This window comes from Uloborus diversus, chromosome 4 (genome assembly GCF_026930045.1).
Source record: "Uloborus diversus isolate 005 chromosome 4, Udiv.v.3.1, whole genome shotgun sequence".
NCBI lineage: Eukaryota > Metazoa > Arthropoda > Arachnida > Araneae > Uloboridae > Uloborus > Uloborus diversus.
In genome coordinates, this window is record NC_072734.1 from 143,136,735 (window position 1) to 143,150,720 (window position 13,986).

The 13,986-nt window shown below is 31.3% G+C and overlaps 1 protein-coding gene across 1 annotated transcript; it reads left to right on the forward strand.

The window, feature by feature from the left end:
- Positions 1 to 631: 631 nt before the first annotated feature.
- Positions 632 to 8,607, forward strand: LOC129219657 (alpha-crystallin A chain-like). The gene is made up of 3 exons (XM_054853931.1): positions 632 to 888; positions 3,767 to 3,984; positions 8,381 to 8,607. Exons 1-3 carry the CDS (start codon positions 670 to 672, stop codon positions 8,520 to 8,522), a joined length of 579 nt encoding a protein of 192 aa, XP_054709906.1. The 5' UTR covers positions 632 to 669; the 3' UTR covers positions 8,523 to 8,607.
- The last annotated feature ends 5,379 nt before the right edge of the window (positions 8,608 to 13,986 follow it).

Here is a 13,986-nt window from a genome sequence, read left to right on the forward strand (position 1 = left end):
TGTGGCAAGTGATAGAATATTAATTTTCGAAATTCAGGTATCATGTCTCCTTTTTCCTGGAATTCACTTACTGTAAAATTTATGTAGCTTTGTGCCATTTAAAGACATAAGAAAAAGAATAGATGAATGAAAAAATTTTTTTAAGCGGGTGCGGCGGGGGAGGCCAGCGACTACAAGTGCAAAAAATGATAATAATAATATTTTTTTTTATTATTTTTATATGAAAAATGCCATATATCCGTTCACAGTAAACAGACGTGCAAGTATATGAGAAAAAAAAATGCAATTTCATTTTCAACTGAAGTGTAACAAGTTTTATATGTTAGACTTGAACTATTTCTAGGTCAGCGTTCAAGCTCCATAATAGACGAATGTCCAGTTAGAAAATAATTATAATGCCTTACAGTATGGGTGTTTTTTCTGTTTTTTTAAATTTTAATTTAATTTTTTTTTATTTCTTTTGCTCTACTATATTCTGTGGCATCAGTGAGGCCTTTTTTAGCTGTTATATTTTGAACGTTGATTGGTTTCAAATAATTCGAAAGAAAGTGACCAACAATGGCGCCTGCACGACTCGCCAGTATCGCCCACCATCTTTACCTGCATTATAAAAACTGACTCCACGCTAGTTTCGTTCTTTTTCCCCACTCAAACTCTTTGAGAAGCAAGATGTCCTATACTCGATCCTCCCTCGTGCGAAGAAATTGGTTTGGGGACGATTGGGACCTGGTCCCGTCCCGGATCCGAGACCAGCATTTCGGAGCCGGACTTTCCGAACTGGATTTGGATTGTCCCTCTTCCTTTTACAGAGGCTACTACTTGAGGCCGCAGAGACAGCTCAGTAGTGGTGGAACATCTGAACTTAGAGCCGATCCAGACAAATTTCAGGTGAGTTAATGTTATTTAAATCAGTTTAACCTTCTTAATCCGAAGTAATTGGAATCTGGGGGGGGGGGGGGGGGGGGGGGGGGGGTCGGAGTATCAAGTAGTCCGGATTGCAGAACCTATTTTGTTTTTCACATGTCCAGGGGGCGGACTGGGTCCCTCGAGAGGGCACCAACCTAGGAAAAAAAAGAGGTGCAAAAAAAAAAAAAAAAAAAGAAAAAGCTGCAAAAGGGGAAAAAAAGTGCGAAAAGGAAGAAAAAGATGCAAAAAGGGAAAAAAGTGCAAAAAGGAAGAAAAAGGGGCAAAAAAAAAAAAAAAAACAAGAAAAAAAGGGAGGGGGGGATCAAAAGCTAGGGGAAATTCAACAACTGAAAAAAAAAAAATAAAAAAGTGTCAAGTTTGAAGGCGCAATGATGGCGTATAAGCGGGACAGTCCGTCCCTGCACATGTCCTGTAACAAAAGCTTGAACGTGGCTGAAATAGATCATAAAGTGTTACAGAAAAGAGGGAAATGGGCTCTGGAGCGTAAATACTGTTTATTTTATCAATGCACTGTAAAAAAGTTCTGAAACGTCACTCACGATCCGGGATTGCTCATGTTTCCACTAGTTTCCTGACAAAAACGAGCATACCTGCGAGGAAGTTTCCTGAATCATTACAAGTTCCATAAATGCAGACTTCTCACTCTTGTGAGAAAAATGTATTCAGCTCGCTTACGGCCATTCCAGATTAACTTTGAAATTTGGGCCATTTGGGGCATTTAAAACTTTGACGCAATGTGAGTTTGGCAAATTTTTATTGGTAAAAATTTGTTATTGGACATTTTTTTATTGTCCTTGGGTACATCGTGTTTAACTTGTCCTTGGTCACAAATTTTCTTTGAGTTTCAATCGGGTGGTTATTGTTCGAATGCTAGACGAACGATACACTCAAAAACGTTTTATTTTGACACTTTCACCAGAAAAAGAATCACAATAATGCACTTATTTGTAAATAAATCAATAAATGAATAAAAATAAGTAAATAAACGGATAAATAAATAAAAATTAAAATAAGTAAAAATATTTAAATAAATAAAACTAACTGGCCCATGTGATGTATTCACGCTTAACAGCGGTAGTTAAAAGAATTCAAATTTTGTATGGGTAATTAAAAAAAAACAGCTAAAATCTGAACCACTTGTGTATTTTTCGCTGAAGGCTTTAAAAACAAAAAAAGGAAAAAAAAAAAAAAACTTTTAAAATGACGCCTTACTTATTTAGGACTAACCCCCCCCCCCCCCCGCTTTCAAAAAAAAAGGGAGAAGAAGATTTAAGAAATATGATTTATGATACTGCGATATATCATGCCAATATAAACGTTCTTCTTTCTGGTTTTTGTGCAACAACGCAAATCCCCTAAGATTCAAAGAGTCAGCAAAATTGGTTCACTAAATGAGACGCTGTAAGTGGACAAAAAAAAAAAAACATACGGTATGAACTGATGGCCGCCTCCTTTTTGAAGTCCATTAAAAGGCTACATCTTCTGGGCCAAGGGGTATCGAACCCATGACCTTCGTATTATTCGCACGGCGCTCCATACGATTGAGCTAGTTATGCCTCCATCACGCTATGCTATACATTGGAGCAATGCTTAATTAAAAAAAATAAATAAATCGATTTTTTCAAAAAACTGTTTGTTTGTTTTTCGTCGAAAGCGGTGAAAAAAAAACTTTCGAAGTTTGATAAATATTTGAAGAAGTCATTGCGCTACTACAAAAAATACCGTTTAGAAATAATAAGTAGGATAATAACAACAAAGTAATAAAATAAAACTACGTAAAAAAAGCAACGCACTCTCAATTCAAACCCCAAATTTAAAATCCATTCAACAATATAGAATTCCATTACAAAAACATTGTTTTTTTATGTTACTCGAATCTGAAACTTTTTTTAAAAAAGAGACATTTATTTTTATGCTTTTTCACATGTTACACAAATCGCAAAAATCATTACCTCCGCCAACCTATAAACAATAAATAAAAACTATTCCATCAATTCATTTGAACTTTTTTTTACCTTGCCAACGAGGAAAATGTTAACAATGCAGAAAAAAAGCGTAAAACGTCAAATAAGTTAATGCAAGAATATATTGTACCAGTTCATGTTTCTCTAGTCCTGGGGTTCCCAAACTTTTCCGATTCGCGGCATCCTTTGAAAAGTTAAAATTTCCTCTCAACACCCTAATCTATATTTATTACATTATACATATTGATATTGTGGACACTTCACGGTTCCCCACGCCTTTTCCTGTGGCACCCGAGTGTGTCGCGGCAGCCACTTCGAGAATCCCTGCTCTAGTCTGTTCAGAGTAGTAAAACTTATTTAGAATCACGAGTGCCCACAGGGGGGGGGGGGGGATTACAGCGATGGCGCAAATTGGCGCCATCAATTTTTTTGGGGGGATTGGGGATTTTTAAAATATTTTTATTATTTATTTGAATTTATTTATTGTTTTATTTTTATTTAAATTATTTATTTTATTTTATTCTGTTTATATTTTATTTCATTTACTTATTTAGTTAGTGCTTGTGTGTGTATATGTCATAGGCGTATCACAGAATCTTTCTAATATAATAATAAGAATAATAATTATAATAATAGTAATAATAATAAATAATAATAATAATAATAGTAATATTATTAAAAATTAAATAAATACATAAAAATGTTTAAAAAATAAATGAATAAAAAAGAGAGCAAACAAAATAAAAAACAAAAAAGGAAAAGAGGGTTGAGAACAATTTTGGGGCAGAATTTGAGCCATTGAACTTGTGAGGGAAGGGGGCACCTTGTTTTGAATTGCTACCTATAGGCAATACAGTATTAATATTTCTTTTTAGGTACGCTTGGACGTTGGCCATTTCGCTCCAGAAGAAATCACTGTGAAGACTGTCGATGACCAAGTTGTAGTAACAGCCTGTCACGAAGAAAAAGTGGACGAACACGGGCTCATCTCACGACAATTCACAAGACGATACCACCTACCCGAAGGTGTCGAACCAGAAAAAGTAACATCCACCCTCAGTGCTGATGGTGTTCTTCTCATAGAAGCCCCCAGGTAAAAACCAAAATTTCATGCTTGAAATGATTTATTGTCAACTAGCGGTACCCGCACTGCTTTGCCCGTAGTAGAAATTAAAAAATATTTTGCTTCGCCTGTATATTTACAAATAATGGATGATGAATTTCTCGCCAATTTTCTATGTTCATTTGCTAGCCCACGTTATGATAATTTACTCGACAACGTTATGATAATTTACTCGTCCATGTTATGATAATTTGCTCGATAAAATGTTCTTAAAATTAGAGAAGAAAAAGAACAAAATCGAATTTTCGAAAAATCGCTTCGAGGTGCTCATTCCTATGCTACAAACAAATTATGTGCCCAATTTCAGGAAAATCGGCCGAATGATCGCGAAACAGACAGCCAGACATCCAGAGACACAGACTTACAGCTCTATTATTAGAGTAAAGATAATTTAAACCTACTTGTTTGTCTAAAAACAGAACTCTTTTGACAACTACAGGAGCTAAATTGGTTATGTACAACAGATTCAACATCCTTTTATTCAACATTAATTCAGTTCAATATTTATTCACAAGCCTTTATCTGTCAAATTGTGAGACTTTTATTCATTGACGTTTGGTTATTAAAAAAGCACTATTACATTTTGTATTAACTTTGTATTATTGTAACTTATGGGCTCCGCCACCTGCTCGTTTCGTTTACCATCCCTCCTCAATATATTTAAAGATATTATATTTTGAGTTTTTTTTTTTTGTATTGTAGTAGACGCATTATCAACAAAGTTCAAATGCAATTTGTTTTGTTGGGAATGAGTATTGTACGGGAATGTGGGGCAAAGTAATATGAGGGAATGAGAAACAAAGGGATGTAAGTGGCTAAATTAAAAATTTGGAGATAACCAGTAAAAAATGGTAGGGGAACCTCTCGTCTGTCTTGGGGCAAGAGATAGAATTAGTAGCCCTGGTAGGGCCTGCTGTACAGCGTGATTTTTAAAAAATCAATGAAAGTCGACTTAGGACGTTATTTTTAAATGCATTTTACTCAAAACATGAAAATATCCACTTACCTCCCTTTGCTTCTCACTTTCTCATATGTGAAATAGTTACTCGGTTTTTTTTTTGCATCCCCTATCTGGTAATAGTTTAACTATATTGTAGAATATACATATAGTACAATCAAGAAAAATTAACTTTGAAGATCAAAGAATAGAATAATTCCAGCAATTTTCAAAAATTGATACTGATACTGTAATATTTTGTTGCAAGTAAAAAATATTTTTGTTGTCATAAAAGATAAAGTTCTTGTTATTGATATTTAAATACTAACTGAGGCCTAAAAATATTCGGTGCAGTATTTATTACTTAACATTAAGTTGATTTTTATTTTAAATGTTTTGCGCAATTACTTAAACGTACGCGGAGCAAGTGGATTGGGCAAAGTAAAATAGTTAATTTCGTTCACATATTCAAACGTTTATTAAAGTACTTACGTATTCATTCACTAATTAAGTCATTTATATTCCTTCATTTAAGAATTCACTTATATATTTATTCATTCATTCACTTATTTTCTTATTCATTTACTTATTTTCTCATTCATTTACTTATTTTCTCATTAATTCACTATATCATTCACTCATTTATTTTCCTCATACACTAATTTACGCATTGATTTATTAATTTTTTCATTTATTGCTTAATTACCTATTCATTTATTTATTAATTCTTTTATTTATTCATTCATTTGGTCAAAATTTCCTTAATAATAAAATGGAAAGTATTTCTTTATTTTTCATTTTGCCTCATGAAAAAGAAGTGAAAAATTTGCACTTTTTTGGAAAATACAAATTTATTGCCTAAAATAGAAAATTATGTTTCAATGCAAGTTTTATCAAAAAATACATTGTTTCTTTATGTACTGTAATTTACAGAACAAATTTCCAATGTGTTCATTTTGAAATAGGAAAGTTATTTTAACTTTCTTAAATTAGTATTTCAAGGTTTGCGTGAAACGAGTGGGAGAAACCCGATTTTTTCGATTGCTTTACGTTCAAATATATCACATGAATTGGGATCTTTGCGTCAAAAACTAAAGGCTTCACTCTCTTCACCTTTTATTCCAATGGGACTAATTAGGACCGAAGTCTATTTCGATGACAAAAAATCCGGGTAGTATGGGGATGAACAAAGCGAATTCTTAAATGAGCAGACTAACCGCTCCGCTCATTAAGCGGTCCGGGACACATTTTGAAAAAAAAACTTATTAAAATATTTAGTTTCGAAATTGTTTGCACTGATTCACCATTTCTTTAATAAGAAAAATCATAATATAAATAAAAAATTTTTTTTTCAATTAATTTTTTTTTAAATGGGGTTGTTTTAAATCGCTATAACTCAAAACTTTCTTGGTCAATTTTCAAATTTTTTTCAAAAAATTATGCCCAAATGTTCAAGTTTTATTTTTTATAAGGCGATTTAAAAAATATTAATTCAATAAAAAATAGAAAATATTTGAAGAAAATTTTCGAAAAATTCAAAGATGTAAAAAAAAAAAAAAATCTTTTTTTTTGAAGTAAACATTTTTCTCAAATTTTCCGAATAAAAATTAAAGTAAACTGTTTGAAAAAGATATGCTCTAAATTTCATTACGTTACTTTCATCAGTTCTTGACTTATAAGAGTTTGAATTCAAAAAGCGGGAAAAATTGCATAATGGAAAAAACGCGTTTAAAGTTTTAATGTTAAATATAATATTAGTTAAACACAGGCAAAAAAAAAAAAAAAAAACTAGATTTTTCGTTCTAATTAAGATAGAAACAAAATTCAAACTTTTTTTTAAGCAAAAAAAAAAAAAAGGAATTTTTTTTTATATGATAAAAAAAAAGCAAAATATAACGATTTTTGTGTTTTGGACCCCTTTAAACAGACAAAAAAAAAAAAAAAATGCTGCAAAATTACACTGAACTGTTTAAAAGACATTTAAAAAAATGTATCAAAACTTTTTTTTTTTTCATAGCTTCTTAACAAATATTAGGGCCATTGTCCTTTCGTTCAATCATATTGCGTCGTTTGAATAGATGTAAGATTACCATAATTTACTGTACAACCTGTGCAGGAGATTTTCAGTTAATCAAAATAAAAAGTAAATGTTCAGCATACTTATAGTTACATTGTTGCTATCGTATTTTAAAACTATCTAATATAAACATAACGGTTTTTTTTTCTTTCCTTTTTTTTCTGTAAAACTACAAATTTGATCCCGAGAACCAGATAAACGAGGTTCATCTGTATGAACACGAATATTAAAAAAAGAAATCAAAGTATTTTTAGGGTGATTCTCGAAAAAATGTCCCCTGCGTAACGCTAAGTTTTTTATTTTTTCCAGATAACCAAAGCCTTCAAAAAAATAATGCTATTGGGGAATAATGAATGCATGCTTTAATATACTATCAAATCATAACAGTTAATCCCATATTTAATTCATAGTTACTTGAATAAAATAAAAACTTAGCGTACTCACGGGAAATTTTTTCGAGAATCACCCCTTTAGGTATTTTTATGCTGGGTTCGTTGATTTAAATCAGCTTGATTTAAATCATGATTAAAATCGTGATTTAAATCAAGTGATTTAAAAAAAAAGCATTGGTTTAAATCAATTGATTTGAATCAAGTGATTTTCAAACAAAATCATTAATTAAATTCCCTTCATTTTATTTTGATAAATTAATTTTGCATTTTTAAAATGTGCTGCTATAAATTTAACTTCATTGCATAATACAATCTTAACTTCAAGAGGCAAAACAACATACATCCCGCTTTCTGTGTGAAACAAGATTTTAACTCTTGCAATATTGCTTCAACGACAAAATTCAATTGTTCAATTCATACAGAACCAAATAAAAAGTTGCAGTTTTCTGATACCACATCATTAATATAGTTAAGAAAAGTAATTGCTCAACATATTTTTTGCACTAAAACGTACATGATGATGGAAACCTTATTTTAAAGCAAAGCATAAAAAGAAACATTTCTTATCTTATAATATAACGAATTTATATCTTAAAAATGTATTAAATAGTTAGAGAACTTATTTAATTTTAAAAGTAAGCTGTATGGATTCACCTACTGTGTGAAATATATTATGTTTATAAATGCAAAGTACTTAATAACTACACATTTTGAAGATTAAAAAAAAAAATCTGATTTAAATAAAAAAAAAATCCGAATTAAATAAAAAAATTCCGACTTTTTTGATAAAAAAAAAAAAAAAACAAAACAAATTACGAACCCTGCTTTTATAACAGGGACCATGTATTGAGAATGAGCGTAACCCTTGAACTATTGAGAGTAGTAGAATAAAATCAAATTTATCAGCAATACGTAAAATATTCTATTATATTTTGAAGAAATTCATTGTTTTCTTTTCAGAAAAAGGCCACAGCAAGCTTTAGGTCCCAACGAACGAGCTATACCGATCCAAGTGCAAAATGTTCCTTCAAGTCCAAAAGTTACCACATCCATACCAGTACAGAAAGAAGAAAAAAAAGAAAAAACTGACGAGAAGAAATAAATTATTTTAAATCGCACAGCGAAATTTTTATTTTTATGAATGAACGTGTAATTGATATCAATTAAAGTTTTAATCAATATCTGAATCCATCCTTTTTGAAATAAGATTTTAACAATGTCAGTTTTAAAGAAATTTGAAAAAAAAAGAAAGAAAGGAAGAAAGGAACATCTTTGATGTTTACTACTTATTCTCGACCACCAAATCTAAACTTATAAAACTCTCCAACAATGTATATCTTCTATTTAGATAACCTTATATTTAAATATAACTTTTAATATAGTTGCTAAATATGCAAACTAATTAGAAATTAATTATATTCGAAGTATTTTTTCATATAACATAGAAATACTGTTGTCCTCAGCATGTGTGAACTTTCTACCTAATCTAAAGTTACCGAATTACCATTAAAAAAATACCCTAAAACCTGGCCAAACCTGGCTTAAATGAAACGTAACTAGCATAAATTTACAACAAATCTGACTAACATAAAAAATATCTTCGGGAAATTTACAAAGAAAATATAAATTTGAAACGATTAGAAATTCTATCTGAAATTATCATGTATTCTTATTTATTTTACTTTTATTAAAAATTTTTAAATCTCAAATATATAATAGTGAATTCACTGATCGATTTACGCTCTGATGTTATCATAAATGAAACTCGCGCCGTAGTTTGATAATATTTTTTGGTTAATGTTTGACATGCAGGAAAATGCTTTATTTTGACAAGGCTGAACTGGATTCGGTAACTTAACTGTTTTACTAGAAAGACTGTAATTTTAAGAGAATGAAGAAACGAAAAAGTGGTCCACATTTAGTGCTATCTACTAGAGTTTAGGGTTAATCCACTGGAGTTAGGGTTAAAATTTCAACTATCAAAATATCACCTAACAGGCAATTGCTTCGTTCAAATGTAGAAAGCAATTTTCACCCGTCATACCTTGACGGGCGATTTTCTAGTCATTTATATTAGTATGAAGAAGTTAGTTTACAAATGATAAGGATTAAATGCATAACTACAAGTTTTAATTCAAAAATTCTTCGAGAATTTTGACAAAATTCTATTACCGTGTTGAATTTGAGTTTACATTTTAAATGAATGAAAGTTTGGGTCCGTAGTAATGTGAAATTTCCACTTTAAAAATTGAAAAATTTGTATACATTAAACATAATCTTTGTTAATTTTTTGTTTGAGGTTTCACTTATTCTGAGGTTTCACTAACTCTAAACATGAAGTTTAAATTCGTTCGAAATAATTGAAATAGCTTAAACCGGGGATAGTTTGTCACAAGGGAACGTAGGCTCAGTCGCAATACTTTCAGAACTATCCATTAGATAATGCTGCCTGTCTAGAACACTTTCAAAATTTCAAAATCTTTTTTTTTGCTGGAAATGAGGTTGAACTTCTGATGAACTTTAACACATAAATTTAGGATTAATGACTATTTGCGTAGAAGTTTTTCTAAGAAATTAAAATGGATCATGTGAATCGTATCTACTAATCACAAAGATGACTTTTGCTTAATATATCGAAGCATCAAAGCAACAATAAGACATGCCTGTATTATCCCAGGAATAACAATAAGATATCATACTGTTGCTCTGAGGCAATGATATCTTGACTGCTCGCAAAAAAAAAAAAAAAAAAAAAAAAAAAAAAAAAAAAAAATTGAATTTTCAAAATTAATTTAAATTCTGAAATTTTGAATTCAAATTATGTTTGTCGCAATCACGAGTTGCGACAGGACCCTACTCATTGGTTACTACCCTACTCGCTTGTTTTTAGAAACGGTTCCAGTCCCTACTCATGGGCGGTTACGTGTGTATAGTTGTGTATGTGTGCGTAGACATGTGTGCATGCACGTTGGTATGTGTGTATGTGTGTGTAGGCGGCTACCGGGAGGAGTCACGCCTGCAGAGGGCGGTGGGGTTGAAAAAGGAACCGGACATCAAGGACGGTCAAATGTAAACAATTAGCAACCGTTATTGCTCAAAAAAAAAAAAAAAAAAAACACATCTGGCATTCATTTGAATTTTACCGTCTTGAATTCAAATTGTGTTTTTTGCAATCATGAAATGCGATAGGACCCTGCTCATTGGGTTTCTTGTTTCTACAAATGTACAAATGGAATGTGAACGGAAATCTCCAAAACTTTGCGCCCCTCCTATTATGACTGGTGATTTTCTAGAATAGTTAATTCGAAGCATATCCTAATTTCATTTCTTATCAATCTTAAATGCTGGGAATTAGTAATCTCTGAATTTTGTATTTAGATAAAGTCTTGCTTTTTAAGTTCATCTATGTTGATTTTTTCCTGAAAAAACGTAATTTTAGACAGAAAATCCTTTTTTAAATGTAAAATCTGCTTGGGTTAAGCGCTGAATAAAATATGAATAGAATCAAACTGTTGACGATTTGTAACTATGACGACGAAGATTTAAGTTTCTCAATACTAATTCGCTCTAAAACGACCGTCGTCATGGTAATCTGAAAAATCAGAGCAACATCAATTTTAGTCAAGTGAGGATAATAAGCAATTCGCGATTGCTCAATTAAAACGGGGGGGGGGGGGGAGAGCTTTTAAAACGAAAAGGTTTTTAGAAAATGTGTATGAAAATTAACAAAATGTGAACAATGGAAATATGGTTTTATTCAACACTATGCGCAAAATTTTTCCACCAGCGTTTTTCATTCAGTTATAACTTTATGAAAAGCAATGTAAGCAATTCCTGATTGCTCAATTAAAATGGGGGAAAAAAGCTTTCATGACGAAAAAGTTTTCGAACAAATTATGTATAAAAATTGAAACTGACAAAATGTGATCAGTGAAAATGTGGTTTTATTCAACAGCATGCGTAAAATCTCCCTTGATAAAGTTATAACTTTATGAAAAATGCTGGATGAGAAATTTAATTGTTGAAAACCAACATACAGAGTTTTTCCTGCCACTCACTCAATTCGTGTGCAGAACTACTAATTTATGTAACAAAAGCAGTCCTGCCTGAAAAGCAAATTTTTCTATTTGATATAAAAATTTAATTTTTAGAAGAAAAAAGTCCCTCGGGATTGGATCCTTACAATCCTGAAATCCCGTGGGAGTGAAATTTGTGCGGGATTGGAAACTCTAATTATAATTTAATATAATTCACCCAACATTTTTTTTTTTTTTTTTTTTGAAAACACTCTATTCAAATATTTTTTTTATAAAAAAACCCCGAAAATAATTAATTTCTTGTAACTAAGTAGAATGCAAAAAAAAAAAAAAAAAAAAAAAAAAAGTTGAAGTACGATCAAGTGGAAATAACACATAGGAAATCACCTTCCTCCTAAAATTTTCTGCTTTTATCGAAGTCTATCCTACATTCATGGAAATCAATGGTATAAAAACTGCAACATAACTTCAATTGATTTATTTAAAAACAGATTATTATTAGTGGCAATCATGTCAAGAAAAACATATCTTAGTGCTGAAAATGAGATGATTAATAACCAACCATTTGAACCAGACACGAGTAGAGACTAAAAAGAATTTTTGGATATGCGCTTGGAATTGTAAGAAACTTTTATTGGTCAGAGTAAAAAGTTCAAACTTCAAAACAAAACCAGAGTCAGAGGTGTACTAAAAAACTCCTCAGGGTATGTCTAGTCTAAAACTATCCAACTCTGATACTTGGAATTCCAAGAAATAAGAGATCTTAATTTGATTTTAAATGTAGACAATCATACATACATAAAGTTGGTTAGATGGTGAAAAACATATTTTAATCACAAGAAAATAACTTAAACTTTCATTGTAAGAGAAATCAGGCTCGCGGACCACCTTTTTTTCGAGTCACTGGAATTAGTTCTGTGTCCTGCTCCAAAGTGTTTTAGATGCAGATTGATGCATATTTCCCACTTTGCTAATGAACTCTGTTTGAGAACAATTTTTAAAAATATGTTAATTTGGCAACGACGGGATTTGACTCTCTGTATTCTCCAAACCCACAAAAAACAGCTTAAAAATGTGCATCAAATAATATGCCATTTTATTTTACACAGAAGAAGTGCACTTCACAACAACTGGAATCTTTGTCTACATTTTAGTGGCATAATATGTTAATTTAACAGTTAAATAACAGAGATAAAGCTAAAATGTCACGTTCTTTCTAAATATCCAAATGGTTTTTTAAATCCTTATTATTAGTTCACACTCTCTCTGTAAACATTCAAATTTTCAATCGTTTATGAAATACTTTTTATTCATCCATTCAAGCTTAAACACATTTTTTAAAACTTGTAGGGGATGGCACTTGATGTACAAATCTTTCAAGTGTAAATAAATTAATAAATTTTAATTACTAAATTGCTCTAAGTAGAAATTGACTTTGAGCAATTTCTTTTTTTCCTTGTTGTTTAACAAGTAGCTTTTAAGTTTTTTCTTTTGAATCGGGTTCTGTGAAAATTTATTGAAAAGACGCTTTAATTAAAGATCAGATGTGAAGTAACGTATTGTAAACCTATTATAGGATCTTCGGACAATAAGTCAATTGCTAAACAAAATACTAATACAATAAGCAATATTACAGGAGTCATAACTGTAAGAATTGTCTGTGCCCTTTCCCCTGAAGACGAACTAAAGCGTTCGTATTACTTTGCAGTAAAATACACTCCCATTGATTCTTACTTGAACCATATTAGATATTAAGCAAAACAGTAGTTGCGACCAAGTTTGAACTGAAAACGTACTTTGTAACTATTTTCCTGTTACATTTATTCTTGTAGAATTGTAAGAGATAGGAAAATAGTTGTAAAAGAATGTAAGTGGACGATTTAACTCCTTGAGTAAAGCACATTTAAAGTTCAGATCTTAGATAAGCTCTCATTAAAAATATTTTCTAAATCATGATGTGTAACGTATAGCACCACTTTTCAGGACTACTCTCTTGCCCAAAAACAAAGGAGAGTGCCTCGTACCTATTGTACAACAAACCTGGTTAGCTCCATTTTAAATTTTGGTAAGTGCTAGGCACTAGTGAAGCCAGAATTTACCTTCTAGGCAGGCCCGTCATTTGGGCGTTAGCCCCCCCCCCCTCTTGGATTTCAACAATAAAATGTAATTATGCATTTTGCATGTTTTTTATGGTTTTTTTCCCTATAAAAGGCATTTAATAAAAACCCTTTGCCCCCCCCCCCTACTGGAGAATGTTGAAATGGCGTTTCTAGGGTGTAGGGGCTTGGTTAAACCTAAAACAGTTCTTTTCGGATATAAACTGTCATATTAGAATTGAAAATATGTGTCAAAACCAAAGGTTTTTGGGGGTACCCTCAAAATCTCCCTCGCGCTGCCCCCGAGAGTTTTTCTTTCATAGATGCATTTTCAATTTTTGATGTTAGTGCCCCTGACATGCTTTTAATTAAAATTGTACAAATGGGGGCAAAACTTGATAAAATAAGGACCAAAATAAAAAATAATCTTAAA